The sequence below is a fragment of the Tachysurus vachellii genome, chromosome 19 (assembly GCF_030014155.1).
Source record: "Tachysurus vachellii isolate PV-2020 chromosome 19, HZAU_Pvac_v1, whole genome shotgun sequence".
Taxonomy (NCBI): Eukaryota; Metazoa; Chordata; class Actinopteri; order Siluriformes; family Bagridae; genus Tachysurus; species Tachysurus vachellii.
The window spans coordinates 19,769,929-19,789,289 of NC_083478.1; the positions used below are offsets into that span (position 1 = coordinate 19,769,929).

General features: G+C 39.6%; 1 protein-coding gene across 1 annotated transcript; it reads left to right on the forward strand.

Moving 5' to 3' along the window:
* The first annotated feature begins 11,603 nt into the window (after positions 1 to 11,603).
* On the forward strand, positions 11,604 to 17,429 carry LOC132862647 (proproteinase E-like). The gene is made up of 8 exons (XM_060894784.1): positions 11,604 to 11,816; positions 12,079 to 12,167; positions 12,728 to 12,825; positions 14,477 to 14,605; positions 15,118 to 15,254; positions 15,715 to 15,857; positions 16,146 to 16,298; positions 17,318 to 17,429. The coding sequence occupies exons 1-8, from the start codon at positions 11,687 to 11,689 to the stop codon at positions 17,333 to 17,335; spliced, it is 897 nt and encodes a 298-aa protein (XP_060750767.1). The 5' UTR covers positions 11,604 to 11,686; the 3' UTR covers positions 17,336 to 17,429.
* Positions 17,430 to 19,361: the final 1,932 nt, after the last annotated feature.

Here is a 19,361-nt window from a genome sequence, read left to right on the forward strand (position 1 = left end):
TCACTGGAAAACCGATCAAATTGGAAGAAAGTTATAAGTTGCAAGACATAACCATAGAGTCGATCCTTCCTACAAACCAAAAACATTCACCAGAGCTTTTTTTTACGTAAGTAAACGTGTACTCACTAAATAAACCTAATGATTGTTCTTCAGCCAGATAAAAAATAAATATAAACTCTTAAATTCACTTAGTGTTAATGTAAAAGTACTTTAAGTTCTTGTCTCTTTCCACATGGAACTAAGGACTGTGGAAAAATACTATCTTGGCTAAGGCTAACTAATAACAGCGTTACTTCTGATCGTGTACATGCAAGCGAGGGTGATACAAGCAAGATGAATGCTAATAGCTAGCTGTGGCTTTTGTGATAAATACTAAGTGTACGTAGCGGCAGATAGATTACCGTCATGGGTCCAAGATGGGAATAGGTTCCATTCTCACTGTTGTATAAGTGTTCTGATGCTGAGAAGCCAGAAATCTGATTTTATTAGAAGGTTTTTCTTTTTACTAAAGTAAATAAAAGCTTCACAGATACTTCAGGACTTTCCACCTCAGGTGGAATTTATACTGTAATAATTTTTTTCTTCAAACTTAAATTGAAAGTTAAATTACATTTTAAAAAAACAACAACTGGAAACTATGACCTCTGTGGGATTCTGCACCTGTTTTGGTCTCCAAATAAATCGTCCACGTCTGTTTGGGCAGGATACACTGTTCCATCTCTGAAACAAACTTCACACCCAAAAAACAAAGATTTCTCACAGAGTCCACTTCCAATTAGGAAACAGCACTGGGCCCCTGGGGGACTGTTCGCTGCGTAACCTTTCCTAAGTCTGAACAGAGAGAAGCCGACAGCTCGGGGTGAAACCATGGAATGCTGATTAGCCAACCAGAGGCTTCCTCTTCATCAAAACAGATTTATATCACGGCCAATCAACTTTGCCGATCCCCTGGATGACATGCTGGGAACCAAAATATATGAGCTTTTTAGGTTTAAAATCACTAGCACATGGTCTAAAGAGGAAAAAACACGCCAAACAATCCTGACCTGCGAGACCTTGCAGGGAAAAAAAAGATTATACATAAATAAAAAGTGCGCTAATATAAAATTGAATTTAGCTTTATTTGCCTAGTGTATATGTGTAAGGGCATCAAGTGCTCACTGGAATTATGTTATGTCTAGCGTGTATCCTCGGCCTAAAAAGCTACAGTGAGCTCTTTGTCCCGGGTTCTACTGCCGCTCTAAAACCTTTGCATTAGTAATTCAGCAGTGTCCAAATTTATGTCAGACATCAGGTCTAGTGTTTATCTACATTTAACTTTCTCAGCTTGAAATATGCAGGTGTATTTACCTGGCAGCTCACAGAACGATCTTCAGGGCTAATGATTTGTAGATGTTGTAGAGGTTGTGTTATGGCTGGAATCAGGAATGTGTTGTCTTTTTCATTCCTTTCGTTGTGTCTGTGACCTTACAACCGACGCTTCAATAAAAAACATTTCAAAACTTTTCTGACTCAAAACCTTGACTTCTCGTAGCTATCTTAGCTATTTGCATGACATACAGTTTACAAGCAAGAACGTTTACGCTTAGGTTTCATTTTTAGCATGCAAACAGATTTTTTTTTCAGATTTGCTGTTAACAAATGCCTTATTGTGTAATTTTTGCGCATGACCGATGTCTGTGAAAAAAATTCATGGTATATGGTGTAAAGAAACTACTGTAGATTTACGCAGTAACAGTCATGGCAGGTGGTTACACAAACTGACACAAGCACTAGATTCATTTTAAATCCTGACAGTTCAGGATTCTGGAAGGATGATGAATTCTCAAAATCAAAGTGATACTAGTCAATATCGGGCATCTGTGAGTTCATGTATGCGGAAGAGGGCAGATAGCGATTTCATCGAAGTGATTTGTTCACGGTTGGCTGACTTCACGTGTCTCAAAGCTGTTGTGAAATACGGGAGAAATATAAAATGGCAGATGGCCAAATTTGAGGAGACATTTTGCAGAACTTGGAATCACATTCTCGTCATGCCATTAACGAGACTTTATGATTTTTTTCCATTACTCAAGCACGATAGTTTCATTCACAAGCTATCAATAGATATAAAATTTTCACCTCATGATCAGCCGTCACTGTTCTTAGTGCTCATGGCAGTGGCTTTTGGAACGTGTGACTTTATGCTAAAGTGATTAAGCGAGCTGTGGGAGAGCAGTTGGCTGCCCTTGGCGCTCCTGGGGCGTGATGTGGGGGTATTAGCACACTGAAAGAGTGATTTACGCAGTCCTCTTGGAGCAGTATATTAAACTATACTTGGCTGCCAATTTGCAGAGTGATGCAGGTGTCGCTGGGAAAGTGTGAGGTGAGCCGGACAAACTCAATGGCCCTATTATGAACCCGAACTTGCGCAGTAAAGAAAGTGACATTCTAAGGACACACTTTCACACACACATAATCTAAAACAGGAAAACTGCTTACAGAAGCCGGTACATGAAATGCAAACTTCCCATGTTGATGTTTATGTTCGAGTGTCCTAAATGAACTTGCAGAGTTAGATTCTCAAGCTCTTACTGAACATAATTCATAAAACTATAAACACAAATGAAGAGGTTCTTCAAAAGCATAAGCACATGCTCCATCTCAGGCTGGGAGTTTCCATGAAATATTCATGAAACCCATCAACCTAGACAACATTCCCAAGCTTAGACGCATCCAGATTTCTCCTAGTATTTAGTCAGGTGGTAGGTAGCATCTGAATCTTTACTTTTCAAGACAAGCAGACTGAGCATTTAATAACCACACACTGTGTGAGACTGGCAAAAAAAACTAGTAGGATACTTATATAATACTGTGTACTAGATATAAACATTATCTTCAGGTGTTTCTCTGTTTTTTATATAATAAGTAATATAAAATAAAAAACTTCATCTGCAACATGTCGTGGATAGTAATACTGGAACAGAGATCTACACAATGACCGCTTGCTATCTAAATGATGCATTACAAAAATTAGCACATTTTGAACTCCAATGAACTTTTAAGCTAGCAAACTTAGCATAGCAAATTCCCTAATACAAAATATTCTTGGAACTAATTTAGTGTGTCAATTATCTCAGAGATCAGGACACGCATGATGTGAATACTTGAGCAGATGAAAAGTCAAGATTTCTATCTGTTTTATGTCTTGTAAACTTCAGCAATTTATTAACGATTACATTTTTTTATTTGTTTAAGAAAGACATATGTTATCCTGTTTCTCCTCTGGTAACAATATGGTATTACTACCAAGATTTTATAAGATCTAAACCAGCAAAGACTTGATCTTCATTTTGATAGACCAAAATATCTTTCTGTGTTGCATTTATCTCTTTGTGCTCTCTTTTTTTTTATTCGGGGGTAAACCTTTCTGTTTTTCCAAAGCAACGTCACACCACCGAAAACATATGCTAACGATGTCCTCATCTAACTTTAGCGTCTGTGGTATTCAGTGAAAAGGGAGAGAGATACAATATGCAGTAGGTGATGGAGGGTGTGAGAGGCCACACAGGGGAAAATGTTGAACTAAATGATGAGCATTTGTGGTATCCTACCTGATATAAATCAAGTCAAGGACTCAAGCCATCACAGGACCAACAGGAACCTCAGGCCCCAGATATTAATGGTTAGACAAAGCGGTAGTTCAGTGGAGGGGTTAGAGAAAATGGATGGATAGATGGATGACAGCCAGTGGCCTTGCAGAGCTGAGCTAGTATATTATCCATAGTTCCTCTGTGCCTTCTGTCACATTCCTCCAGTAATCTATGTAGGGAAAAAAGAGCTATATTTATGAACTGTTTACAACAAGCAAACTCCTCCAGAGAGTGTCATAGCAGTCATTCTCTCTCAGGCTCTCTCACACTCTCATTCTCACTCTCCCCAGTGATGTGGTCATACCTAAACAAGAGCAATCAAGGCCACCTCACCTTTAAGAGGATGATAAATAGATTGACCTGTCTTCCATTACCAGGGCTGTATTTCTCCAGGCTGTAAGTCATGACTTCATGTCTTCCTCAGACAGGAACTAAGTAAAAACAAACAAGCTTTTTTTTTATTTTTTTTGAAACCTCCTTTCAATACCAATTCCATGTGTTACCTATAGGTCACCTCCACCATGGTGCCCGTGCAGGTCTCATATCCACACACATCTTGTTTCTCTTCCTTGCATTTCTCTCTCTGATTTCTTGCAACCCTGCCCACTGGATCTACAACACCCTCTCAGTCATTTATCTCAGTCATTATGCCTAATCTACTGTAGGCTACCTGAGGTGCTTTAATGTGAAGTGGCAGCTAATTTTGGGATTGTTTTTAAGCCTTCATGGAAAGGTCGGACGCATATGGTTGTGCATTAGCTACAGTAGTGTTGCTCCCTCACAGCTTAAAGGTTCCTAGTTCCAGTTCCAAGTTTCCTTGGCTCATTGTTTAATGTGATTGTGTGGGTTTCCTTCAGAGACTGGTGTCCTCCCATCTGCAAAAAAATATGTTCGGCAGTGGATTAGCTGCTCAAAATTATCCCTATGCGTCCCATTCAATGTGTATTCATGCCATGAACCTACAGTAGTGTATCAACATTGACCATGATTATCACAAAGCATTTACTGGTGATGATTCACCAATTTGCGTGCGAAGGTAGAGGAAGATCTGATGGGAGTGTAGATGGATGGATGGATGGATGGATGGATGGATGGATGGATGGCAAAACAGGAAAGTACAGTTCAGAACTCCTTTCTGAACTATTGTGGAACGTCACCTCTACCATGGCACTCACATCCATGCACATCTTGTTTCTTGTTCTTTCTTAGATTCTCCGATTTCTTCCAACCTTGTACACTAGATCTACAACACCCTCCCATTGTCTCAGTCATTATGTCTAATCTCTTTTAAGCTTTCTAAGGCCCTGTAATGTGAACTGGCAGCTCATTTCAGGATTGTTAGCTATTAGTGGAATGCATGATTACTAAGCTGGCTGTTTGAAGTCTGCAGTCTTTGATGCTGGGTCTGTTTGTGTCAGTTTACTCTCACACTAACCAGGTGCCCATGAGATCCTTGAAAGACTAAATGTCAGAAGGCTTGGCTTAAATTATGGCCAATCATCGCGGTAATTTTTTTTTTTAAAACCATTTTCACATCAAGTCTCTAACACCCTCTGGACAGCACGGTGAGCATTCAGTGCTACAAGACAAATATTGGTATTAATAAGAGATGCTAATTTGTTTAGTCAAAGAAACGTCTCTTTGAAAGTTTTGAGACGTTGTATGATATTCCAACATCAGAATTCGCAATTTTTTCCCTTTGAAGCTTTTAGAAACATGGCCAAGGTTTAATCAGATAAGGAATCAGAAAAAGTCATCACTTCCCTTTATGGGACATTTGACCTGAGGCCTTACACAGCAACAGTGACCTATGACTTATGACTTATGATGGCATATCACATGAAACTCAAACCTGTGTATCTTTTTACTGCGGTCTGTTCCTTACAGACTGACACACCTCTTATATTTTGAGGTCCTGGTGGTCCCAGAAGACCGGGCTGTAGTTTAATTTATGATTTAAAAGAGCAGAGATAATCACAGTGAAGTGTGGAAGGGGGGCTTGCGTCTTGAATGACCAAAGCACTTTATGTTTACGGCCTTCTGATCCAAGGCAGACGAGCAGACTAAACCGTTCTTAATTTTAAACCAATGCGGTTTTGGTTAAGGTTTCATGCGCGGACTCAAGCAGAGATCGGCATACCGGGAAGCATGATGAGGCGATGACTTTGAAAAGAGAGACAGAGGGAAAGGAGGGGTTTATGGAGGGGGTAAAGGTTGAATTAAGTCGAAAGTGTCACTGCAGGAGCTTCAAGGTGCCCAAATGGAGCCAATTACCACACAAACCCTCTTTCTTTAAGCCGGGCGGAGGGAGGAGGAGGGTTTGTGAGCACAAGGGAGTGGGTGTCAAAGACAGGCCATGAGAAAATGAGAGAGTGAGGGAAAGACAAGGAAAGAAAGGACAGAAGTGTAAGTAGTGTTAGAAAGAAGGAGAATGATGATTGTTTTAAGACAAGAGGAGTGTACGCTAAGGGATGATATCAAAAATGTATTAGAAGTGCTGTTACATTTAGATGAGTGTGTGTGTGTGTGTATGTGTGAGAGAGACAGGGTAAAGACTCTGGAGGTTAATTCCTTGGGGTGAAGTTCACTGTGGTAAAGCTCAAGGGACGTGATGTTTATTTGGTTTGAAATCCCCTTCATGTAGCACAGCCAATTATCACTGGAGGAGATGATGGCCCTGTTATGAATTCCTCTTTCTTTCCTTCTCTTGTGTTTTTTTTTTTTGCCATTTCCTGGACTCAAAGGCCTGTGACAGACTGCGCCGTGTGAGTTTTTGTTTCTCCTGCCCTCTCTCCATCCAAGTTCATTTTCTCAAAGGAATCACAGCCAATGACCTCACCACTGGGCGCCAATCAGAGCATGACATACGATAGCAAAACACATTCAGCTCCTGTTACTGCCAAGGATGGAATGATTGTTGAGTTTGATGAAGTGATCATACCACTATTTGTTTTAGCTGTGGTACTTTTGGATGTCCAGGTGTGTCCTGTCTGACCTTTGAACTGGTCCGGGCTAATCCGCTTATTTTGAGCTAGGTTGGTGTGCCTTATGAATACATTTACAACTCAGATTTATTTTTACAGCACTAGAGTGTTAAGACCCTGATTGTTACAGCTATAATATTACAAACTAACTGTGTAAAAGAACTGTTTTTTAAGACTATCACAATGTAAAGGAAAAGCCTTTGGATGGATGGGGTGGATGGATGGATTGAAACTTTAAACTTTGATAGGTAAAGTTAAAGGCAAATTGATGTATGGATGGATGGATGGATGGAAGAACAGAGCAATACATGAGCAGTTTAAAGTGAATTTTGTAACTGGGGCTTTAAGCTTATATAAGGTAAAGTGAGAGCTAAATTGATCTGTTGGATGAAGCATTGATGGACTGGATTGACTCCTGATTGGTTGTTATGAAAATGTAAAGGAAATGCCACATGGTGAATGGATGGATAGATGGATGGATGAATTAGTGGAAGATCAGGCTAAAGACTTATTTGAAAGACGATTTTTGAAATTCTGATAGTGTCTTTAAGCTTTGATGGAGAGATAAAGGGAAAGCTTAACACATGGATTGATTGTTGGAAAAACAGGCCAAGTGACAAGTAAATTTTTGGATGTTTTTCCGAATTACAGTAACATAAGATAGAAGAGGAAAAGAGTTACCAATAGAAGTGGTGAGTAGATTGGATTGATTGCTGAATCCTCCCCAGTTTGTAGTCCTGAAATCACAAATTTGCAGCTGTCTAATAAAAGAAAACATAAATTTTTTTATCCATTTGAAACGTATCGTGTAATATTTCTCTGTTGTAGCCGAACTACAAATGAGCCTAGGCACGTTAACACAAGCTTCTGTCTTTACTTATTAACAGTTCACTTTGTTTAGCGTGTCTGCCCCCACACATTTCCGAATTCCCCCATAAACCTCCTTTAAACACCTCTGTCATATTGTTACTGGCAAACCATTGTCTAGGCATTTCCTAGGCTCCATCAGCCACACATATTGATGGATGCAGCCAACATCTGGGGCTGTGATTATGTGTAATATGTTCCATGCGCAGCCAGTGAATGCCGTTTTAAAGGGAAAGGAGCTTGGCCTAGCGTCAGCTTGCCAATCCTGGGGGATCAGGCTTGATTTTTCCCCTTTAGCTCTCATTAGCCAGGATAGGTGGAGAGGATGGCTCGGAGTCAGCAGTGTGATCCAAGGCCAAGAGCATGTAATTTTCAGTTGCCTGAAATGAGACGTACACACACACTGACTTCCGCTATCAAAACGTCTATCCTGCTGTTTTTTGTCTCATCGGCTGGTTTGTAATTGGACGCATAATTCAGCAAGAAGCGCTTTCTACTTTCATGCAGGAAAATACACACGTTATAGGCTAAGACAGGAGGAAAAAGAGGATAAAAGGCCACAGTTGCAGTTCATTCATCGGATCAATCTTTCAGTTCCAGTTTTATCTGTGTAGTCCGTTTAACAATAGACACAGCTGCAAAGCAAAGCAAAGCAAAGCAAAACAGCTGGACAGAAATCCAGCTGTAGATTGTATTTAGATCGCTAATGAATAAACCGAAGGTGACAGCAACAATGAGAAACTCACTGAGAAGATGTGTTGGGGGGGCATGAGAGAAACCAGATTCACGGGAACTCCTCAGGGTGACACCAGATAGCGGGATTATAAATCATTATAGTGTATATGTGTATAAATATAATGACAAAAAGTACTAAGATGACGAGTTGAAGCTGTTTTTGTCAAACGCACATGTTTAGTGAGGCCATGTTGGACTATCCACAGAAAATACTAATACCTATATATTTCTAATTGCCGTCCACCTGTAATATAGCTGTATGTATTTATTTACATGTATTAATATTTATCATGGGGGCACGGTGGCTTAGTGGTTAGCACGTTCGCCTCACACCTCCAGGGTTGGGTGTTCGATTCCCGCCTCCGCCTTGTGTGTGTGGAGTTTGCATGTTCTCCCCGTGCCTCGGGGGTTTCCTCCGGGTACTCCAGTTTCCTCCCCCGGTCCAAAGACATGCATGGTAGGTTGATTGGCATCTCTGGAAAATTGTCCGTAGTGTGTGAGTGTGTGAGTGAATGAGAGTGTGTGTGTGTGTGTGCCCTGCGATGGGTTGGCACTCCGTCCAGGGTGTATCCTGCCTTGATGCCCGATGACGCCTGAGATAGGCACAGGCTCCCCGTGACCCGAGGTAGTTCGGATTAGCGGTAGAAAATGAATGAATATTTATCATTCGCTATACTATATGTAGCCTGTTCATTCTTTTTTTTTTTTTTTAAGGGTTTAGTTTAACCCCAAACAGCATTCCTTCACTTTTAGGCTTTTAGGTATGGAGGTTTGGACCAATTACGCTCCATTATTTCTCAAACATGAGTAAAACAAGTAGCAGCTGTTTAATTATGTGTTGCTAGATGGTAATATCACAGTAAAAAGATTTATACAGCCATATTTCACTATCCCCTGTAGCCCTCGAGAATTTTTAATGTAAAACAAACAAAGCATTAATGATTATTGATGTGATCCAGACAATTATGATTTATCCATATGTTTGTTTCTGGGAAATGGTTCTAATGTCAGGATACATATAAATCTGTGTAGACAATTTGCCCACGTAAAGTACCTTGTGATTGCACTGTGGAATTTTTAAATCCATCATGTTCCTAAATGGCGTCCAATCTGCACATTTGGCTGATCGTTATTTTTTCCCCTTAAATAATTATCGAACTGGAATATTTAGGTGGAGATAAATATTCTTATCCTCCTCAGCTATCAACAGTTTATGTTAAGAAGGAGAAAGTGGAGGGCTTGCTTACAGGAAGTGGTGGCTTTACTTCAGGAAGTGGATACTTCGATCACCTTAAATGAGCCTTTGCCCTCTTCCTGAGTTTGATGTGATTTATCCTTTTAAAGCCTCAACGCTTATGGTTTCGCCTCAGATGATTGCTGCCATGTCTGAGAACCTCAGCAGATCCTCTTGGCTGTTCTTACAGGGTGTGAGTTGAGCCCCTGGTGATTTATCTAAGTGTGTGTGTGTGTGTGTGTGTGTGTGTGTGTGTGGCTACTGTGGCTGGGTGAACTGCTCCATGGGAAATGCTACACAGAGAGTGTTCCATAGGGTCACGTCATTGTATGTAAGGAATAAAACTGTGACATGCTCTTTGTAGGAAAATTATTGACTGGGTGCTGTGATGCAGCGTGACACAAACAAGAATTGATGGATATTTACATTTGTAGAGCTTTCTTTTTTTTTTTCTTTTATCTTAACAAGACAGAAACGGTGCAACTTGTGTCATGTTCTTGAGAACCTTGAATGTCTTGAAGACGTTGCTACTACAGAAGATCAGAAAGAAACATCATGTACTGCTTCTGAGTGCTGACACTGGAGACTATTTCCATCGGTTTCCATTCACCGTAACAATGATTAGTCATTTTGCTTTATGAAGCACAGTAGGTTTCGCCCGAATCAGTATATTATTAGGCTTCGGTTATGTAGCACGCCTGTTAAACGAGTCCACATGGATGAGGTGTTTTAATAGAAATGATCATGATAATACATTCATTCCTGTTCTGACCAATCAGATTCATTGTGAACAAGAATGTCAGTGGGGTCAGTACCTAGTAAAGAAAAGAATTGGTTATAGAAGTGATCTATATTTGTAAAGTGTACGAAAATGATGGAACCCTTGTGTGGATGATGTGTATTTCTGTATTTTATGAAAAAATACACGTTGCATAGATGCTAAAGCCCACATTCTCAGACATTCCAGCATGCTTCAGTATGTGAGCTAATCATTTAGAGATGGGTGTCCTTGCACAGAGTGTTTTATCCCCACCTAGGGAGAGATTTCATATTCCTTACATTATGACAACAGAGACAGTGTGTCCTCGAGCGAATTGGCTTTGCACCGCGGTGCCCTGGGTTTCCACGACGCTTATGCAAATATGACACACATGCGTAAATCAGCCCACGAAATATGTGGCGTGGTGAATTGTTTGAACGCAACCCAAAAACAAACAGAGCCATTTAGCTGTTTGGCCAAACATCGATTCGCTGTGCCTCTTTAAACTAGGGATTTATGAGAGCGCTCTTGTTTCTCAGAGAACTGTAATTCTCCCCTAGAGAGAAGAAAACTGTCAGAGAAAAGAGGGCTAGAGAGAGAGAGAGAGAGAAAGAAAGACAGAGAAGGACAGAAAGATGTAGATGAAATGTGCTCGAGATTCAGTGAGAGCTGGAGGACGTTGTGGCGCTGTGTTATTTATTAACACATGAAAAAGTTGTTACAGGACTGTTGGTCTTGAGTAAACACCAGTGTCTGCAATTATGCAGTCACGCATGTGTGAATATGTCAGTGGTGCTGATACTACAGTCCTGGACAGGCTCCATGTCTGCATCTGGCTTTATCGATCTGTCATTTTCCTCCTCTCTATTATTCACCCAATTCTCTACGATCTGCAGATCTGCACTGACACACACACACCAACCAATATCCTTCATATGAAATGTTATATGTAATGTTAAAACTCGTGCATTGAAGCTGTTTTAGGAAAATAATCTACCTCAGAATGTTGTGATGATGGTATGATGAGTTAGATGAGCTCAGTTTAACTTTATAGTAGCTGATTATTAGCTAGCGATGTTTGTGATTATTGTTTCTAGGACAATATCATAATGATAATGCTTGAGGTGGCTTGCTAATGACCAATAATAATAAAAAAATCTTTATGATTTCGCATTTTAGTCTTTGTGTTTATGCCGTGTGAATATTCTTTCCCTCATGTCATGTTGCTCTTTCCACATGTGTGTGTACTAAGTTTCTTCCCAGCTCATATCAATAACTAGAACTGATAAACCAGCCCTCTCGTTTCCTCTACCTGCCTTAAAGCAACAGTTAACCTCACAAAACAGGTAGCTATAAGCATTTCTTACCTCAGATTTGTAGCTCTAGTAAAAATCTACATAGAAAACTTTACGCACAAAACATACTGGCCAACTGACGACATTTGGACTAGGTGAAGCATTGTGTAGACTTGTGTATGAACTACTCCTTTAATGCGTGGAGGTCAGTGGCAGCTATAAAAACTCAAGGCCCGGGTGTCCACTCTGATACACAAATACACAGCATGCTAACACAACTAGCATTCTTCCTGCTCATAGCAGATTATGGTGAGTACGCTATCGGCTGGAGGTGTCGCTCTCATCCGAACAATCGCTTTGTTCTTAACTCAAAACATTAATCTTTCAAGCATTTTATGGGAATTTAAATAACATATGTTAGTACTTACTTTCACCTCCTCACATTGTGTTTGAGTATTTACCATTTTTCAGAAATGTCTTTTACCTTCATCTGTATTCATAGCTTCATAATATTAGTTATTTGAATGTGTGTGTGTGTGTGTGTGTGTGTGTGTGTGTGTGTGTACTCTAGCCTATGGATGTGGCACTCCTGAGATTGAGCCGCTCCCTGGCAGAGTAGTAAACGGAGAAGAAGCCAGGCCCCACAGCTGGCCCTGGCAGGTACTTCAGTAACTTTTCTAATCCCTTAGCTTGGAAAGCTAAACGAAAATAAATTAAAGTTTAAACTCCAGTCTACAACGTATGCTCATATTGACTGTTGAGTGTGAAGATCTAACCAGTGTAATGTTTTTTTGAACATTTTTCTCAGATGGAAACTAAAAATACAGACAGCTTTGGAAACTAGTTAGCTAGCTTAAAGCAGCTTTGTTACAGACAATGTAAAACCAAACTGATTGTGACTGACTGTTTTTTTCCCCCAAGATATTTAAGCTAGCCTGTGGTTACACATGAGGTGATTTGATAAATAATACAAATATAAAAGGAAATATTAGCTTTGTTATTTAGATTTTTGGACATAAGCTGGAAAATATTTAAATTGGTTCAGAAACTAGTTCTAGCTCATAGCTGCTAAGTGTTTGCTAATGATAATGACAATGTAAAAGCAAAATAAACTAGAAACAAGACTTAATATTAGTACTATTATCATTTGCCTCACATGCATTTATAAAAAAAGACTCTAAAAACTGTGTGTGTGTGTGTGTGTGTGTGTGTGTGTACAGATCTCACTCCAGTATAAACACGGCAGTCGTTGGTATCATACCTGTGGTGGGACTCTAATCGCTCCACGCTGGGTTCTGACAGCTGGACACTGCATTTTGTAAGTGAAGGAAGCTTTAGTGTCCCTTAAAGTTATAGACAAAGAAAGATTTTTTATTTTTATTTTTGTTTTAAATTCCTAGTTCATCACTTCTGGGGGTGTTCTGATTTTTAAAAAAAATTGTCTGATGATTCATAACTTAGCGATCATCCAATTAAATGACCCTCACCATATGTCTATCGACCCCCTGGAGGCGGGTCTTGCTCTAAAGTAGTAGTTTGATCATGTGTTCGTTCTGACACACTGTTCAGTTTTCTAACCATCACTTATTTTGTAAAATAATTGTTTTAAAAAGCATGCAGGGATGGAGATGTAAGAGTGCATGGGAATTTCTTATGTTTCCCATGAGTTTGTTGTAGTCTTGGACTTATTATCATTTGTATTTGGACTTGTCTCTGTCATGGGCTTGGTTTTGCTAAAACCCTTGTGGGGTTTTTTTTTTTTTTTTTAAAGTAATGTTTGTGTTGTCTTTTCTTTTCAAGTGTATGAAGTTGGACAAGAAATAATTCCTTCTTGACGGATCCTAATCATTGACTCAATGCACAAATGAAGCTGGCCAGTTATGGCCTGTCCTTCAAAAGGATTTGAAGTTTTTTTTAGGGTCTCTCTTGAGTCTGCCTTGCTTTTGTTGTGACTTGGCCTTAAGATTCTGTTGAATTTATCTTGGAAGACTCTTAGTTTTAGACTTGTCTTGGATTTGATTCAGTACCTACTGCATTTGATTCACAAACTACTGTATTGGATTTGCTAACTACTGCATTTGATTCATTAGCTACTGCATTCAATTCCATACATACAGCATTCATTTCAGTTTCTACTTCATTTGATTCGGAACCCACTGCATTTGATTCTGTATTTACTGCATTTGATTCAGTTCCTACACCATTTGATTCAGTGTATACTGCATTCACCACCTAATGCTTGGCCATTGATACTGTCTATACTGATCAGTATACGTGAGACATATGAATCTGAACTGTATACAATATAAATCCGTACAAACTGTATGTAGTCTGTGAAGAGATCAAGAAGAGGAACTACAGCTTCTTTCTATAATACACGTAACCTGATAAAAGAACTTTATGTGGTTAAACAGTATCTTCAATAGGGATGGTGAAGGATTCACTACCGGCCTTAGAGATTTCTCCTGCTTACATTTATGAGGAAATTGTTAGAAATATATTCTGACAAACATATTAGTTTTTGATAAATGATGATATAATGATATACACACAGTGTTTGGTAGAAGACTGGGAATTTTTTGGATGCTACTCAACCTCACAGCATGACTGTGGATGTGAAAGTGATACGGCTAGTAGCTAAAAGGAACAACTTCTCCTTTCCAGTTTTCTTTTTTTTATATATATTTGTGGTTAAACGGTCAGTGACTCGAGTGCGTCTGAGTGAAATAGCCACCCGGTACCAAGCGTCTTTTATTCACACTGGGTCCAGTTACAGCTCCAGTGCCGATGCCAGACCCCACAAAGAAAAGTAGTACGACCACAGAGTTGGCCAGTACCTGAAGGAACATAGCAGTTTCTAAAGGGAAATATAATATTAATGATTATGGTTATTCAATATGCTTCACAGAACTGTATGACCACCATGTGTGTGTGTGTGTGTGTGTGTGTGCGCATTACTGTGCATATAGCTCAGGTGATATTTATCGCATCGTCCTGGGAAAGCATGACCTCAGCGTGCAGGAGGACACGGAGCAGATCAGAGACATCCTCCGCATTGTCGTCCATCCTAAATGGAGCATTGAGTGTGTGGCATGCGGGTGAGCAAGAGATATTGTGACCAAATCCCTATTTTTTTTTTTTGCATAAAAAAGGGCAGTTCCTAATGTTGCAGAGTTGCCAGGTCTCCTTCACAAAATGTCAAAACAGTTCAAAATCTACAAGCCCCACACCGATCCAAACCCTAAACACTACCTTTAAGGACCAAAGTAGTTTAGATTTAAAAAAGGAGTGATCTTTAATGAAAAGTATAGTACAGGCTAACTAGAATTTGTTATGTATTATGCATCACAAATACTAAAATCTCCACAGCTACTTAAACACATTTATATTACACTGTAGTGTCATGCCTAAAAATTGGCACCCCTTGACACGATTGGGATTATAAATCATGAATCTACACAAAACAGTCCATAATTGTGTACAAATATTTACATCACTGTTGAAAGGAGCTGCCATATGTGAAAGCTAACCTAAACAGTACTCTGTGTGTGTGTGTGTGTGTGTGTGTGTGTGTGTGTGTGTCGCTGTGAACCTATTTGTATTATTGCAGTAATGACATTGCTCTGTTGAAGCTGGATAAAGCTGCAGTTCTCAGTGCGAGTGTTCAGATGGCCTGCGTTCCTCATGCTGAAGAAATCCTGCCTCATGACACACCCTGCTATGTCTCTGGCTGGGGTGACCTATACAGTGAGGCTCCACACACACACACACACACACACACACACAGAGTGTATTTAGTTAACATGTTACTTTGTTAACATTATTGATGGATTATTAATCCTGAAGTTTAACATTCACTGTTGTTCACTCCTCTAAGAGACGTTTAACGTAAAATTAAATTAGCTAATCTGACGCAAAAAAAATAGAAGTAACATATACAGTATGATAATTAATAATGGTGATATTTTAATTGAATATTTGGCTTTCAAACTTTTTGGAAATATCTTACGTGTAAGATTTAGTGTTGTTTTCCCCTGACTTATCAAGTTACGCGTTGAGTGACAAGCAAGAAATACAAATATATGGGACAACATGTACAGTAGGTAGTGTTAGTTAGCGAACAGATATAAAGTGATTTCAGCATAGATTTTAAGACATTTTAATGTGTGTGTGTGTGGTGTGTGTGGTGTGTGTGTGTCAATCATAGCACATGGCCCCATACCAGATAAGCTGCAGCAGGCCATGTTGCCGGTGGTGGAGTACAGTGTGTGCAGCCAGAGCGACTGGTGGGGTAAAAATGTGAAGCCCACCATGGTGTGTGCAGGAGGAGACTTTCGTTCGAGCTGCCACGTGAGTGTTCAAACACAAACACATATACACAAACACACACACACATACACACACAGCGGGAACTTCCCAATAGACAGGACCAGACGTGCAGAACAAACTGTAGTCTCTTAATTACACCGTAGCTACAGAATGATTCAGTTTAAATATTGAAGCATTTTCTGAATAAATGTATAGATTTAGGGAACAAGTGAAACTCCAAACTCCAATAAATTTTTAATCCCTTTTTAATTTTTTTCTCCTGCCCTTCTCTCTCTTTTCTCCTTCCCTCTGCTCTCTATCTCTTCATAGGGAGACTCTGGAGGTCCTCTGAACTGTAAGGGGAAAGATGGTAAATGGTTTGTTCAGGGCGTCACCAGTTTTGTGTCATCTACCAACTGTAACGAACTGAAGAAACCTACAGTGTTCACACGCACCTCTGCCTTTAATAACTGGTTGGATGAGGTGAACACACACACACACACACAACCAAATACAACCAAAGAGCAATAGAAATAGCATATTGAATGATTGTAGCACTGTAGAACATTATGAGAAACAAGATAGTTCCTAGCACGTTCGCCTTACACCTCCAGGGTTGGGGGTTCGATTCCCACCTCCGCCTTGTGTGTGTGGCGTTTGCATGTTCTCCCCGTGCCTCGGGGGTTTCCTCCGGGTACTCCGGTTTCCTCCCCCGGTCCAAAGACATGTATGGTAGGTTGATTGGCATCTCTGGAAAATTGTCCGTAGTGTGTGATTGCGTGAGTGAATGAGAGTGTGTGTGTGTGCCCTGCGATGGGTTGGCACTCCGTCCAGGGTGCATCCTGCCTTGATGCCCGATGACGCCTGAGATAGGCACAGGCTCCCCATGACCCGAGGTAGTTCGGATAAGCGGTAGAAGATGAATGAATGAATGAATGAAGTTAGTTTCTGTTAGAACCGGACTTTTTTTAAATAGATTTTGTTAATAGTTAATAAGGAAAAAAAACAGCTCCTCATGTTACAGAGGGAACAGCAATACAAATTTACAGCTTTTACCTCACTGTTACAAAGCACTGACACTGGAGACTCCTTCTTTAAATCTCACGCAAAAATCTACACAATTTCAACAATTTGTTAGTGAACAACACGTTTTTAATTGTTTATTATTTAGGTTATATGAGTGAGCTGTTACTAGTGAAACTATAACGTATTAGAAGAGGTGCATTCTTGAGCTGATGTCATAGAAAATGAATCAAAACCTTCTGACCAATCAGAAAGGAGAATCGTGCTGCGGTTTAACCAAAATTCAAATCTAAATTACCGCAGTTTAATTTAGTGTCTATGCTTCAAAATGATGGTGTTGTACATTCAAAATGGCCATTAATATAGACCCCTATTAACATCAGAATGCACCACAGACACAGATAATAACGACTCGATAACTTCACACTTTACATCACCTGACCATCTTGTCAAATCTTTTTTTTCTTTTTCTCCTCTAGGTCATGCTTAAGTACTGAGAATGTCTCATGGATCAGTGGAGGACTGTGGAGAATATCGAACCCATTCAGTATGTGCACTAACCCCTTAATAAAGCTGTTATTCCGTGCTGCATTAAGCTGTCAGTCTTGATTTAAAAGCACATGTGTGTTTTATGTGTTAACTTTCACAGCATGCCAGCTAACCACTGGCACGTCTACATGCTGGTTCACTTCTCAGGAGTGTTGATCTTCTGTCTCATTCAATATTCTTGATTAAAGCAAATCACTGAAATCTAGCCTTTCCAGTGAGGGAGACATACCTTTAAAAAACATATTTAAAAAAAAAATAGAAGGTTGGACGCTGTTTTGGTCAGAAAGTGTGGAAGGTGTCACCTGTCAATCAAATCCAAGGTTTATACTGTATTCATGCACTTGATCTAAAACATTATTGTTTCTATAGCAGCCCATGCACAAGGATTTGGATGGTGGGCAATCTACATAAGTTGAAGATAATAATAATAATAATAATAATAATAATAATAATAATAAGAAGAAGAAGAAGAAGAAGAAGAAGAAGAAGAATATGTATTATTGGAACATTTATGGAAGGAGTCTCCAGTGTCAGAGTTTGTAACACTCAGAAAAAGGTTTTTTTTCTATTTACCATAGAAAAGTAATCGACACCTCCAGACCATGAATGGAGAATTACGTTGTGATATATTAATTGTTATTGTGTGTGTGTGTGTGTGTGTGTGTGTGTGTGTTTGTGTGTGTGTGAGAGAGAGAGAGAGAGAGAGAGAGAGAGAGAGAGAGACAATCTCCCTTTACCTTAAGAGGAAGACGAGACACCTGAAATTGGTAGGGCCAAAGCTTCAAAATGTGTGAACATGTGTGTAAGTGTAACTGAGAGAGAGTGAGAGACAGAGAGAGAGAGAGAGAGAGAGAGAGAGAGAGAGAGAGGTGACTAAATTAGTCTTGATGTGCAACCTTGACTTGAAATTGCTACCATTCCGAATCCATCAAGGTTTGATCAAAACGAAGGCCTGCCATGAGGAAAAAATATAGATTTCCTCCTCGTTCCTTGTTCTTTTACCGTTTATTTCATTTTTGAATCGCCTTGAGATGACAGAGGAGGATGATGAGTATGTGTGTGGCCGGGGAGAGAAAGATAATTGTGTGTGTGTGTGTGTGTGTGAGAGAGAGAGAGAGAGAGAGAGAGAGAGAGAGAGAGAGAGAGAGAGAGAGAGAAGTGATTAGTGTCAGAAGAGTTTTGGTGTCATGGAGGCTACTGTGTTTCTGGAAGCTCTGAAACTCCAGAAACATCCACCAACAGTTGCCCTCTGATTGTGTGTGTGTGTGTGTGTGTGTGTGTGTGTGGTGTGTAGAACATTGCTCAGCGCACCAGCCGAGCCTCTTCCAAGGTTAGACCACTGACTATTAGTGGTAACGTTGTAATATCATGTAATATCACCTACATGGGATTTTTTTTGTATGTCTAAAAACCAGGAGTTTCAGAAAGCCAGACCTCCAAGATTGTAGATATGAGATATGGTTCAGGAAGGTATGGAATATATTAGTACATATTTGTCTAACTTTCACTGTCTTATCCACTTTACACAACAGTGCAGATAAATGTGGCAGTGGAACTCTGGGTGGCCAAGAGAGGTGATAAGTCAGCTCCGGAAATAACTACATAACATCAGCATTTTTATTCACAAAAAATTAAACCAGTCTTGAGCAAGGAACACAAAATAGTCATTTTTTTAAACTATATTTCTCATTTTCTTTGTCATTTTGTCTAGACATGTTTAGTTGTTTATTATATATGTATCTGCATCAAAGATCATCAACAATTATTTCCACTGAAACAAAAAAAATACATTTTACGTCGTTTTTTTAAAAAAAACAGATTTTCAGCATAAAATCGGCGAACATGGTTAGATAAGTAAGGAAAATTGTAGAAATGTAGAAGTATATATTTATTTTGTAGAACAATTTCAAGGATTCTTCCTTCCACGGCATATGAGAATCAAGCTTTAGCTTGGTGCAATTGAGTCTTTCTAGA